Source organism: Arvicanthis niloticus, chromosome X, assembly GCF_011762505.2.
Source record: "Arvicanthis niloticus isolate mArvNil1 chromosome X, mArvNil1.pat.X, whole genome shotgun sequence".
Classification (NCBI taxonomy): domain Eukaryota; kingdom Metazoa; phylum Chordata; class Mammalia; order Rodentia; family Muridae; genus Arvicanthis; species Arvicanthis niloticus.
Genome location: NC_047679.1, coordinates 80,809,609 through 80,822,489, shown reverse-complemented (window position 1 = coordinate 80,822,489; position 12,881 = coordinate 80,809,609). Strand labels below are relative to the sequence as shown.

Here is a 12,881-nt window from a genome sequence, read left to right as displayed (position 1 = left end):
GGCTGGCCTCAAACTCAGAAATCCACCTGCCTCTGCCTCCCAAGTGCTGGGATTAAAGGTGTGCGCCACCACTGCCTGGCTGATTTATTTATTTTTAGTTAGTTTGGCTAGGCCTTTGTCAATTTTGTTTATCAATTCAGAGAATCAGAATTTTGTTGCATTGATTTTATATACTGCTCTTTTAGTTTCTATTTCATTTATTTCTGTCTTAATCTTTATTATTTCTTGCCATTTACTATGTTTCTAGAAACTTGTGCATCATTAATTTTAGATCACTGTTTTTAAAAAGTTGTTGAGGATTTTTAAAAATTATATATGAGTGTTTTGCCTAAATGTACTTATGTGCACTACATGTGCATCTGGTTCTCACAGAGGTTAGATAGGCGAAGCTGCTGGGTCCTCTGCAAAGTCAGTAAGTCCTCTTAACCCCTGAGTCATCTCTCCAGACCCTACTGTGATTTATTTAAAGTAAACAACTGTAGCTATAAGCTTTCCCTCTAGAGATGCTTAGCTGTATCCCAGAGGTTCTGGTAGGTTGTGCTATGATTTCATTTGATTCTAGGAATTTTAAAATTCCTAGGTCAATTCCTAAAATTCATACATTCAAAAGTGTAATCTCTAGTCTCTGGGTATCTGTGTAGTTTCTCTTACTATTGATTTCTAGGTTTCTTTCAATATGCTGGAATGGATTACTTGAATTTTTGGTGTTTATCATAGCTGCCTTGAAAACTGTACTTATACCATGCAAAAGAATGAAATTAGATCCATATCTTTCAACTTCCTTGAAAATAAATCCAAAATGAACCAAAGACCTCGATATAAGACCTGAAATTCTACAACTGCTAGAGAGCAAACACTTTAAAAATATAAGCATAGGCAAATCTTTCTGGAAAGGAGTGTGACAGTACAGCAGACAATGCCCAGAATTGACAAGGGGGCTTACATGAACTTAAAAGGCATTTGCACAGCAATGGAGAGTACCAGCAGATAATCCACAGAATCAGACAAAATTTCTGCCTGCTAAATTACAGACATCGAGCTAGTATCTAAAGGACTATAAAAATTAAACATCATAAAAACAAAGTAGCCAATCAATAATGTTACAAACTAAACAAAAACTTCCCAAAAGAAGAAATAGAAATGGCTAATAAACGTTTTATAAAGTGTTTGTCATCTTTAGCCACCAGGAAACTACAGATTAACACTGCCTTGGTATTCCATTTCACCCAAGTCAGAATGGCCTTTAGGAAAATATGGGGCTAGAGATGGCTCAACACTTAAGAACACTTGCTGCTGCTCTTGCACAGGATTCAGTTCATACCCATCTGGTGACTTACAATCTTGTTGTAATTCTAGATGCAACAAATCTGACCTTTTATAATCCCCGAGGCACCAAACATACCTGTGGCACACATGCACACAAACACACACACACACACACACACACACACACACACACACACGTGCGCGCAAATTATCAATATACATGAAATAAAAATAAATCACAATCAAACAAACAAAGAGACAATAATAAATGGTAAAGAGGCTCCCTTATTAACTGCTTGTTGGAGAGCAAATGGCTGTAACCACTATGGACATCACTATGAGATACTTGAACATATATGTGTCTGTTACTGCACTATTCATAAAAGTCAGAAAACAGTGACACCCTTTATATTCATCCATAGATTAATGAATAAAGAAAATGTGGTACATTCACACAACTGAATTCATTTAGCCATAAGGAAAACTGAAATTCTGACATGTGCAGAAAGATGGGTGGGAATCTAAATTAGCATCTAAAGCAGAATAATTCAGATTCAGAAAGACAAATATTGTATGTGTTCTCTCCCATGTGAATCCTAGATTCTCTGTATATTTGTGTGCATATGTTCATGTGCACATATGTAAAGATCAGAAGGGAACCTGGTATGGGTCCTCAAGCACCTTGTTTTTGAGACAGCATTTCTTCAGTAGCCTGAGGCTTGCCAATTAGAGAAGGCTGGCTGGCCATCCAGCCCCAGAGATCCACCTGCCTCTCCAGCACTGGGTTCACAAGTACACCCCTGGCATTTTTAAGATGTTCATAGGATCAAACTCAGGTTATTCTGTTGCCCTGTAATCACTTTACTGACTGGGCATCTCCCTAACCATCTACCCCAAATCCAACATGTAATTTCTGCGCAGCATGTATGTGAGTAGGGGAGTTTAAAACTGGAAAGGGGAGCAGGAGAAAATGGAGTGTTAAGGAAGGAGGGAGGGAAGGAAAAGGGTAATGGAAATCGTGTGACATGAAGTGGATAGGAGCTATTGGAGGAGGATGGAAGAGAGCAGGGGAGTGGGAAAAGTGCAGGAGAAAGATCATCATAAGAGGTAGGAAGATGCAATGGAGAAGCCCAACAGTTTGGAAGCTAAGCTTAAAAAAAGTAAAACGTGAGCACTAAGAAGGAATAAGGCAATCTAATGAGGTAAGCAGAATACAGTAGAGTCTGTGACACTCAATCTTTACTAACCATTACTGTAGTCTCAGACATGATGCTTTTTAATATCACTACTAGAAAATCCTGCATATTAAACTCTTACAATGCAATGAGCTTACTACACAGTCTTTGTTTTGTTTTTGAAGTACCAGAGATTCAAATCAAGGGCCTTGTATATGCTCGGTCTGTGTTCTGCCACGGACGACATCTTCACGCTTTTTCAGACTTAGCATTTTTAGTTTGTAATCCTGAATGAGTTGTTTCAGGTGTAGGCATATCTTTAACATTTTTATAAACATGTTAGTGTTTGCAAATTGACAAAAGCATCGTGTGTGTGTGTGTGTGTGTGTGTGTGTGTGTGTGCAGGTGCACACGTGCACACAGTGCGCCATAGTGCTGTTAGTGAAGCATTTCTTAAAAGATCTAAACGCTACTGGTGACAACATCCCAAATATGTAAAAATGATGATTGCTGACCCTTTATAGCTACATACTCCAGATCTATGGATAATCAACCTAGAATCGAAACTATTGAATCTGCTATGTGTTGAGCAGTATGCTGAGTCCACATAAGAGGAAAGATGTGCTGGCATCATGCCCTGCTGTCGCTCCCCACAGCACTCCTGGTGTCAGCATCGTTCACCTAGCATGTATATACTGTTATAAGGCACAATCGTACTGTCTGTTCTCAACATGTACAGACTGATTTTCTTACCATCATTCCCTAAACAATCTGTTGTAACAACTCTTTACACAGAATTTACTCTCTACTGGATACTTAGTTAAGTAATTAAGGGATGGTTAGTTAAGTAATTATAATAAATATTGTATTACATAAGCATTTCAGAGATGACTTAAAGACAGTTTCCAACCTAATGATGGTCCAACTTAAGATAGTTATTTGAATTTTATCATGAGCCCAGAAGAAGAAAAATCTCACCCCAAGTCAAGGAGCATCTGTATCCAAGAGGAGGTACATAGGTTATGTGCAAATAGTACATCACTTGATGAGACTTCAGCATCTACGGACCTTGCTACCTGCAGAGGTTTCCTAAAGCCTATCAATATTAAGGATCAAACAGATTTTTGGCTCCTGCTTCAGGCAAGTTTGGAATGTGTATTTTTTTTTCTGCTTCTTGTCTTCTCCATTTTGTTTTGGGGGGATTAAAACAGTATCTTCAGAAAATTTTTGCCAAGGTACTGCAATTCAGCAAGTCTGAAGGCAACCTGCTTCTGCACTGTCAAACAACAAAGAACAAAAACTTCGTGGTTGGTACTGGGCTGCAAGGATCACAAGCCATATCGTGATTTCTGATATACACGGATTGATCAAATGAGGTTTAGGAAATGACGAGATACAGAGCATGCTGACTAACTCCATACTTTATTGATTTCTCTAACTTCCAACCCTTCTTCTTGTGCTTCAAGCCACTATTTCAAATTGTCTTCTTAACATTTTGGTCCTGAGTGTCTATAGTCACCCAAAACTTAAATAGGTCAAAACACAGCTTCAACTTGCCCTCCTTCATAAACAAGGTAATACCTCCAGTTCTTTCATTAGAATTCCCCTTACTAATAACTGGAATCACACCAACCCAAACAGAAGTCCTTTTCTTGGTCCTACCTTCAATCACACTATCTTCAGCAGTCCGGCCTGCACTAAGCACACGTCAAAGCAGTCCATTTCTATTAGTGTCCATTGGAACTACCCATACAAAATTCATCCTCAGGATCTCATGTAGACTCCAGCAATGCCTTGGTCCCCAATTCCTACTTCCACTCAGCCTTCCTCTTATAAAAGCTATCCTCCACAAAGGAAGCAGACATCACTAGTAGATGCTGACTTATTGGACTCTGACTCTGCTGGAAAAATCTCCCCACTGTCTCCTATTGCATTCTTGAACAGACCTGTAAGACAGATGGTCACCTATGTCTTTTCAAATATTCTAAAAATCCAGTCTCCAAAACAACAAAAAGGAATTCTTTTATGTAGGTTCTTTATACATTTAAAATATATCCAAGAAGGCCAGCAAGATGCCTTAATGAGTAACAGTGCTTCCTGCTAAGTCTGATGACCTCCGTTCAATTCCTAGAGCCCACAGGATCAACGAAGAGAACTGACCACAACAATTTGTTCTCTGACTGCCACATGCATATCATACATATGTGAGTCCCACTTCATCCCCCCCTCCACACACATGAATAAATGTAAGGTTTTAAAATAAAAAATACTTCCAAGGGCTAAGTTTATTAATACTGAGAATCTCACTGATCTGAAACTTATACAACTAAACACATCAATAAGTTAAAATTTTAGACTAAATCATACACCATTGTATCAGAGGTTATAAGCAACACATGAACCATACAGTATTCAAATAGTTGTGAGTTAGTTAGTGACTGGGGCTCAAGACACTCTTCAAAAAGACAGACAAATTTCATACCTATGATCTTAGCATGTTAAGAAACTGAGGTAAGAGAATTGCCTCAAGTTCTGTGCCAGCCTGGGCTACAAAGTGAGACCCTTTCTTTAAAAAAGTGGGGGGATATGAATGTAATTCCCTTTAACTTTATAGCCCAGATTATTCTTAACCTTAGCAATGTAGTCCAGGCTGCCCTTGAATCCAGTCATCTTATCTCAGCTTCTAAGTGCCAGGGTTATAAGTGTGAACCACTGCCCAGCTTACTGTATTACTTTTAAACCCGTTTGTTGAACTATATAGAAAAAGGATCAAGAATCAGCAAAAATGGTAGTTTTATGTTTTGCCAAATGTACTCTCTATGCTGCTAAATTTTTACCTTCTGGAATGAAACTTTACTGGGCATTTTGAAAATCATGTTCTGACTTAAAGCAATCTGAATTACTAACCCTTTAAATTTGTTCACTTGTGTTCAAGTTCATAATATTCACTACTCTGCAGATTGGTCTTAGTGTCTCTCATTGATGCTCTGTCTCTCAAGGAAAAAATCTCTTTTACCTGATTCAGTACATACTTTTCCAATTAAGACTTATAGAAGCTGTAATTGTATTGAGAATATGGAGAGATGAGCATCCATTCACTGTTAGAGAAAATATAAGACAATATAACTTCTTCTTAAAAGCAAGTTAACAATACCCACAATCTTTAGAAAATGTCCCTTTGAGAGCAATTCCACTTGTAGTGGCTTTATCCAGCAGAATACTTGTATATATGTGAAGTGTTGTAGACAAGAGTATATCTTAATAAAATTATAAGCAAATCATTAATAATAAGGAATTAAATTCATACAGTGGCAAACTAAAAAAAAGAATAAAAGGGCCTTTCATACACTAATGGTAAACAAAAGCCATGTTGGACACAGAGCAAATATGAAAACATTTTAAAATAGGGACCAGAAAATTGCCTTGAGAGAATATCCTGGATACCAAAATGTTTGACAGCATCTCTGGTCGTAGCCACTAGATGTCAGCATTCCTACTCTTCAATTGGTGAAAACCAAAATTGCCTCCAGACATTGTAAACCCTGTTGAGGAGGAAGTTAGCCTTGGCCTTGAACTATTTATTGCTTTTAAGTACTAAGCAACAGCTACCAATGAAAATTTCTCAAAATAGTCTTTAATTATGATGCAAATTAATCAATACATAATAACTACCACTATCCAAGCAATCACTCTGTGCCAAGCAACTGAGATTCACATCCATCATGAAATATGCTATTTACAATACAATTAATTATATATTATCACTCCTATTTAGCAGATAAGGGGAACTGGGTATGGCAGTACTTTTCCTTAATTCCAGAACTCAGGAAAGTTAAGAGTTTAAGACTAGACCAGGCTATTCAAGGAAAACCTGTCTCAAACACAAAATACAACAAAATCTCAACAAGGTAACTGAAGGCCAAAACCTTTTTAAAAAGCTTGTCTAAGATCAATGTTATTAAGAAAAGGCACAGAATTTGACCCATATAGTGATACCCAATGTTTTGGTTTGTTTGTTTTAAGACATCTCAACATTTATTCTGATGTGTCTGCTTCAAAACAAACAAACAAACAAAGAAGGTAAAAACTAACAAAAAACTAACCAAAGAATTTCTATTAAACTTCAATTAGACCAACAAATGTCTGAGACACTGGAACTATGACCTGCTCCTTCCTGGAGAATATGGCTAAGGGTTCAAGGCTCTCTTTCTCCAAGATAGCATGCAAAGCAAAAAGGCTACATTCCAGCCTCAATCAACCACCCAAGAATACCAGAATGTTCATCTTTGTCCCAGCATGTTCATCAGGCACAGATTCCACACTGGCTGGAGTATACCAAAGACTAGAAGCTTTTACCTTACATCATGCCTAATACAGTGGCTCGGGGATTTTTCTAGGGAAGGAAGCAGTTAAAGAGACCTATATATACACTAGAGTTTTACTCATCTATAAAAAATGAAATTATATCATTTGTAAGAAAATGGAGGAATTAGAGATCATATTAAACAAATCAAGCCAGCCAGAGTTACATAAGATTCATCTCTCTCCCTCTCCCTCTCTCTGTCACACTCACACACACACACACACACACACACACACACACACACACACACAGAACAAAAGGTGTGAATAGTTTTTACAAAGAAAATATAGAAGTGGCCAATGAGTATGAAAAATAGAAAAACCCAGTTATAATGGCAATGCAAATCAATATCACAATTCAGTATTATCTCATACCCTTAATTAAAAAAATATAAATAATAAACATTGAGAAATATGTGAAAAAATGGAATCTTCACATTGTCTTTTTTGCACTTCTTTGCATTTATTTTTCCTTCCTGCTTTTCTCCTCTCCTTCTTTCCTTCCTCCCCATCCCTCCCTTTTTTCCTTCATTTCTGAGGCAACATCTCACTGTGTGTCGTGTGTGTCCCAGGCTAGTCACGAACTTACAACTCTTCTTACCCCTAACCTCAGTCTCTCATGTACACTACCAAACCTGTTTTGGTGTTTGCTTTTGCTTGGGGCTTTGGTTTTAAGTCAAACCAGCTTGAAACTCTTGATCTTCCTGCCTAAGCCATGAACATCCTCGTTTATGTTAAGCTGTTTATTGACAGTCTCCCCAACTACACACTGAACTCTGAGAACAAGATCCAGAAGGATCTTGCTCATCACATGTGTATTTGAGACATCTAGTCAATGACCATTGCCCTAACTCTGTACTGTTTTCATTGTTAGGGTCCTCAATGTTCTATCTGGTTAAGTAACTTGTGAATCCAAATTCTTCTAGCATATCTGTAATAACATTGTATCATTTAATATATTCACATTATGAATAATCCCCAAGTCACTAATAAGATTGAAAATGGTAATCTTGCCAATTATCTAAGAAGACACACATACCTAGCCACATCCACTTATCTTCACTACATTAAATCAACAAGCTTCAAGGAGGAATAGAAAACCACTGCCTAGCTTCCACTTTCTGCCTTAGGAGGGATCCACGGGAGCTTTTATTCTATGAAGGCCTTCCTTACCTGGCACCACGGCAACAGAAGCAGAACATGGAACTTTCTTATGTTGGCCCTTCCCTCACTCCACAACATCATGTTATAACACTTTGATAACAAGCCTATCTCGGTGACAAGGTCAAGCAAGGTCTCTTAGAGAATAGATATTTAAGTTCCTTAAAGCCTACCATCACTACCAATTTTTGTTAGCACTAAAAAATCTGAACATGCCTTGCAACTCAGATATAACATTAACTATTTTCCGTCAGTGTTACCACATGAAATCTAAAGACTCTTTAAATACACTTACCTGTAGCAAAAAGGAAGCTGCATAGCTCAACAGAGAAGGATGGTGGACAAAATTTAAGGTGTTTTTATACTCTGTTTCTCCAGTATTTTCTATGATTTGGGGATCAATGTACACTCCTTGTTCAAATGGCCTTGATGTCCATAGGCAACAAACCATAGCTGTCAAATAGTAATTAAATTCTTTGCAGATCTTGCTGCTGAGATTGAACTCTGATTTTGCCTAATGGGAAAGATAAAATAGCCATTAACATCTATTACTCTTTTCTACTTTATTCTTAACAAGTCCCTTAAATATTTACAAAAAATGGTCATTTAACACTGGTTTATCCTTCATACCTTCTGTAAAGAACCCTTTTTTTTGGCAGCTGTTAAATTTTCACGATACCTAATAATAAAAGCAAACATAATAACACATTTAAAATGATGTTGGATGGAATACTTCTGAATGTAAAATCAATTCTTTAAAATGTACATTTTAGTTCCGTTGGTAAAATCCCTGTCATAGAAGGGATTCTTGCATTTAGCTCTCTAACACCTGCATAAAAACCAGGTTTGCTTGCACATCTCCCTAACCCTAGCACTGTAGATCCCTGGAGCTCACCATCTAGCTGGTGTGGGGAGTCAGTGAGCTCCTGGTTCACTTAGAGATAATAGATAAAGTGCAAAGCAATACTGCAAGACACGTGACAGTCACCTCTGACCTCCACGTGAATATGCATGCAAGTGTACATACACAATCATGCGCGCACACACACACACACACACATGTATATTGTAAATAAATGTAACTGAGAACAAACACAAATATCTAGTTGTCTAGTTAAAGATTTTACACTTCTGTAGTACATTTTCTATAAAGAATTTTTAACGTTACTATTTATAAGTGGAATTCAGCATCAGACCATTTGTATGGCATGCACAAGGCCTTGAGTTCAACCTTGAGTACTGCAAAAAATAAAAATAAGATAAATAAAAAGAGGCTCAAAATTGAGTTGGAGGCTGACAAGACAGCTTGGTAAGTAAAGTGCTTGCCATGAACTCTGATAACCTGAGTTTGGTATGCAGAACCCATGTACAAGTATAAGGAAAGAACTGACTGGACAAAGTTGGTCTCGGCTCTCCAGATACAAACTGTGGCCCATGCACACCCACATACAGACAGACACAATAATGATAAACTTATAAAAACTGAGTCAGACATTTCAGACGTGCTCTTACTGTAAATATAACTCAATAGAAAGAAAACAAACAATTGAAGACATTCTTTTAGTGTTTCATTATTAAAGAAAGCAGTCAATCACTGATACAGAACACATTTTCTTTCCATAAAATAAGGTACAGCAGGCCAGTGAGACAACTGAGCAGGCAAAAACCCTTAACACTCAGTTTGATGACCTGACCTTGATCCCTGGACCTCACAGGGTGGAAGAAGAAAACAGACTCTTGAAAGTTGTCCTTTGACCTCCACATGTATTGTCACACACTCACACACACCACAACAAATAAATGTCAAAAAGTTAGTTTAAAGGTACAGCAGAACAGACAATAAAATCCAGAAACAATCTTTGTCTTATCTGAGAACCACTGTCTAAATCATTCTACATATTTTAACATTGACAGAGCTCTACAAAGAGGAAAAGGCCAGAAATAAAGCCTGGAGGGTCACAAGGCTGGCAATGAGTTGCTTCTCTTGCCTCCCAGAAAATGTTTTTTTTTTTTTTTTTTTTTTTTTTTTAAACCAGAAAAACTACATACACTCCAACAGTTATCAACAAGTGATTAATTTTTCTTTAACATAAAAACTTAAATTAACAAAGGTGAGTGCAACAGCACTATTATAAAACAAACCAATCCATAACAAAGACTTTTAAGTCCATATGCCCTACAGGGGAATTGAAAAATAGCACTGCTACAGTTTTAGTGTCTTAAGATACCTCTATAACACTCCTTGAAATCACTTATATTGTTAAATATGGCAGAGTCAGGAAGAGAAATACTATGTTTTCTCTCATTTGTGGATCCAATATTTTATATAGACAGAAAATATCATTTATATATACATGTGATAAGAAAACAGAAGCAATAGTAGAGAACGGAAGTAGACTAGCAAGAAGGGGTAAAACAGAAATTGCATGCAGGGGCAAATCTAACCAGGGAGGATGATGCTCACCAATGGACATTTTCTTTAGAAAAACCAGCACTATGTTCAATGAGTATAATTCAATAAAAATTTAAGTAATAAAAATAATAACATAGCTTTCATAGCCTTATATTATACCCCAAAAGCCATGCTACCTATTTCCAAAAACCCTGGCAGAAAATTGATAGGAATTTTATTATAGTTAAATGCTGAAGAGAGAATTATTTAAAATCATTTAAAGGGAGATGGGGGCTTATACCTGTACATAATGTAACAGAGTTGGTTCAAGATAGTGGCATCCAGACTTAGGAGTGCAGAATGGAAGATCACAGGAGGAAATAATACCACCAATGGAAGGTCATAATTTATATATATGTCACACACCTTTTGGAAAGAATATTAATAAATAGATTACTGTCCATTAATCAATAACGTTTACTCAAATAATCATCAATATAAGACAAACAATAGTATATCACTACATTTGAATCTATCTAATTCCTAAATAAAAAGAGTTGCTATTTGTCTGTTTAAATTACATCTCATCAAACACCAACCTTAACTCAAAATTATTTCTAAGACCATTATTAAAATATTTCATTTAGGTAGGCCAAGTAGTACATGACTTTAATCCCAGCACTTTGGAAGCAGAGACACATAGTTCTCTGTAGTTCTCTGAGTATAAGGTCAGCCAAGGCTATACAGTGAGATCCTACCTCAAAAAATATTATTTTTATTATGGGACTGGGGAGATGGCTCAGTGGTTAAGAGCATTGTCTGGTCTTCCAGAGGATCCAGCACCCACATGGTGGCTTACAATTATCTGTAATTCCAGTTCCAGGGGATCTGATGCCCTCTTCTTGCCTCTATGGCAGCAAGAATTCTTATAATGTACAGATGTTAGTGCAGGCAGAACACCCATACAAATAAAATAAAATATTTAAAATTCATCTTAGCATTGGAAAAAACATGTTAGAATAAGGAAGCATTTTTTTCTCCCCAAGTTTCTCCAATATTTATTTGCCACAATCAATTAACCAGCAACCTGAAGAACAAAGGAACACATTCTTCTAGGCAAATATGTAATAAAGGCTGGAGATCTATGTCAGTAGGCAGAATGTTTGCCTAGCACAAACAAGGCCTGGTTTCAATCCGCAGCACCATATAAGCTAGGAGTGGTTATACAACCTGGTACAGCAGGTTAGAAGATCAGATGATCCTGTGTGATGGCTAGTTTTACATCAACATAATATAGGCTAGAATCATTTGAGAATAGTGAACCTCAAATGAGAAAAGAGCTCCACCAAACTGGCAACCCTGTGGATCATGTTCTTGATCAATGTGGGAGGGCCCAGCTCCTTGTGGGTGGTGACACAGTGGTCTTGGATGCTATAAAACAGCAGGCTGGGCAAGTCCTGAGGAGCAAGCCAGTAAGCACTGATCCTCCATGGCCTTTGCTTCAGTTCCTACTTTTAGCTGCCTGCCCTACATTCCCTTCACGATGGACTGTAATTAGGACATGTAAGCTGAAATAAACCCTTGCTCCTCAACTTCTTTTTGGTTGTGGTATTTTATTATAACAATAGAAACCCTAAGACACTTAGCTACACATCAAATTTGTGGCCACTCTAGGCTACGTGAGACCTACCTAAAAAAGAAAGAAAAACCAACTAGATATTAGTGAATGAAAATAGATAAGTGGGGAGAGGCAGAATATAATGGGACTTAGTGGTGGTAATAGTTTTGTCCATGTTAAATCCTACAAAACAATAAAAAATCTAAAATTATGAAATTATTAGGTACCATAAAAAACCAAGCAATTGCAAGTCAGGAGTACAAATCTGAAGAAGCAAGATAACATTTTCTTTTCTTATGCCAAAGGACAGAAATAAACATAGGTGAATGAAAACATGATGCTAGATATAGACCCAGGACCAACTTGTTTATAAGGTCAATATATATGACTGTAATATCTGAACTAAAAACAACCAGATTTTCCTCTATACCTGTTCTATCAAAGTCAGTTACTAAGGTAAAAATAAACTTTTAATTTCAAAATATGGTTATTTTAACTACTTAGTAAGATCATAACATACCTTAATGATTATACCTGAAATCTAAATCATAGGCTAATAAGGTGACTAGCTGTTATAAATATATGACTTGTGTACTACCTTCTCATAGAAGTCCAAAATAAAGTGCAACAGTAATGGACTGCTGCTCTCCAAGCGTATTGCAACCATGGACAGCCAGCCAATGTAATCAATCAATTCAGACACAGAGCTCATGGATCCACCCAAAGTTGTCTCTCTGGAATAAGAAATCATAATACTTAGATATACAACAGTAAATGAGCTCAGCTTCCAAGTTAAAGGTAGGCGATATAAAGCAATAGATGTATAGGGAATTCAAAAACTATAAGTTCTTCAATGTACAATTTACTTTAAAAAAAATAAAGGCACAGTGATTAACCACAGTGTTAC

General features: G+C 36.9%; 1 protein-coding gene across 1 annotated transcript in view; it reads right to left on the bottom strand.

The window, feature by feature from the left end:
* Nucleotides 1-12,881, bottom strand: part of Cenpi (centromere protein I) — a 54,059-nt gene that overhangs the window by 1,988 nt on the left and 39,190 nt on the right. Inside the window, exons 17-20 of the mRNA XM_034485321.2 lie at nucleotides 12,573-12,708; nucleotides 10,658-10,782; nucleotides 8,595-8,643; nucleotides 8,260-8,478 (exon numbers count right to left, since the gene is read on the bottom strand). Of these exons, the coding sequence (XP_034341212.1) occupies nucleotides 8,260-8,478; nucleotides 8,595-8,643; nucleotides 10,658-10,782; nucleotides 12,573-12,708 (529 nt within the window). The remainder of the gene's footprint in view (nucleotides 1-8,259; nucleotides 8,479-8,594; nucleotides 8,644-10,657; nucleotides 10,783-12,572; nucleotides 12,709-12,881) is intronic.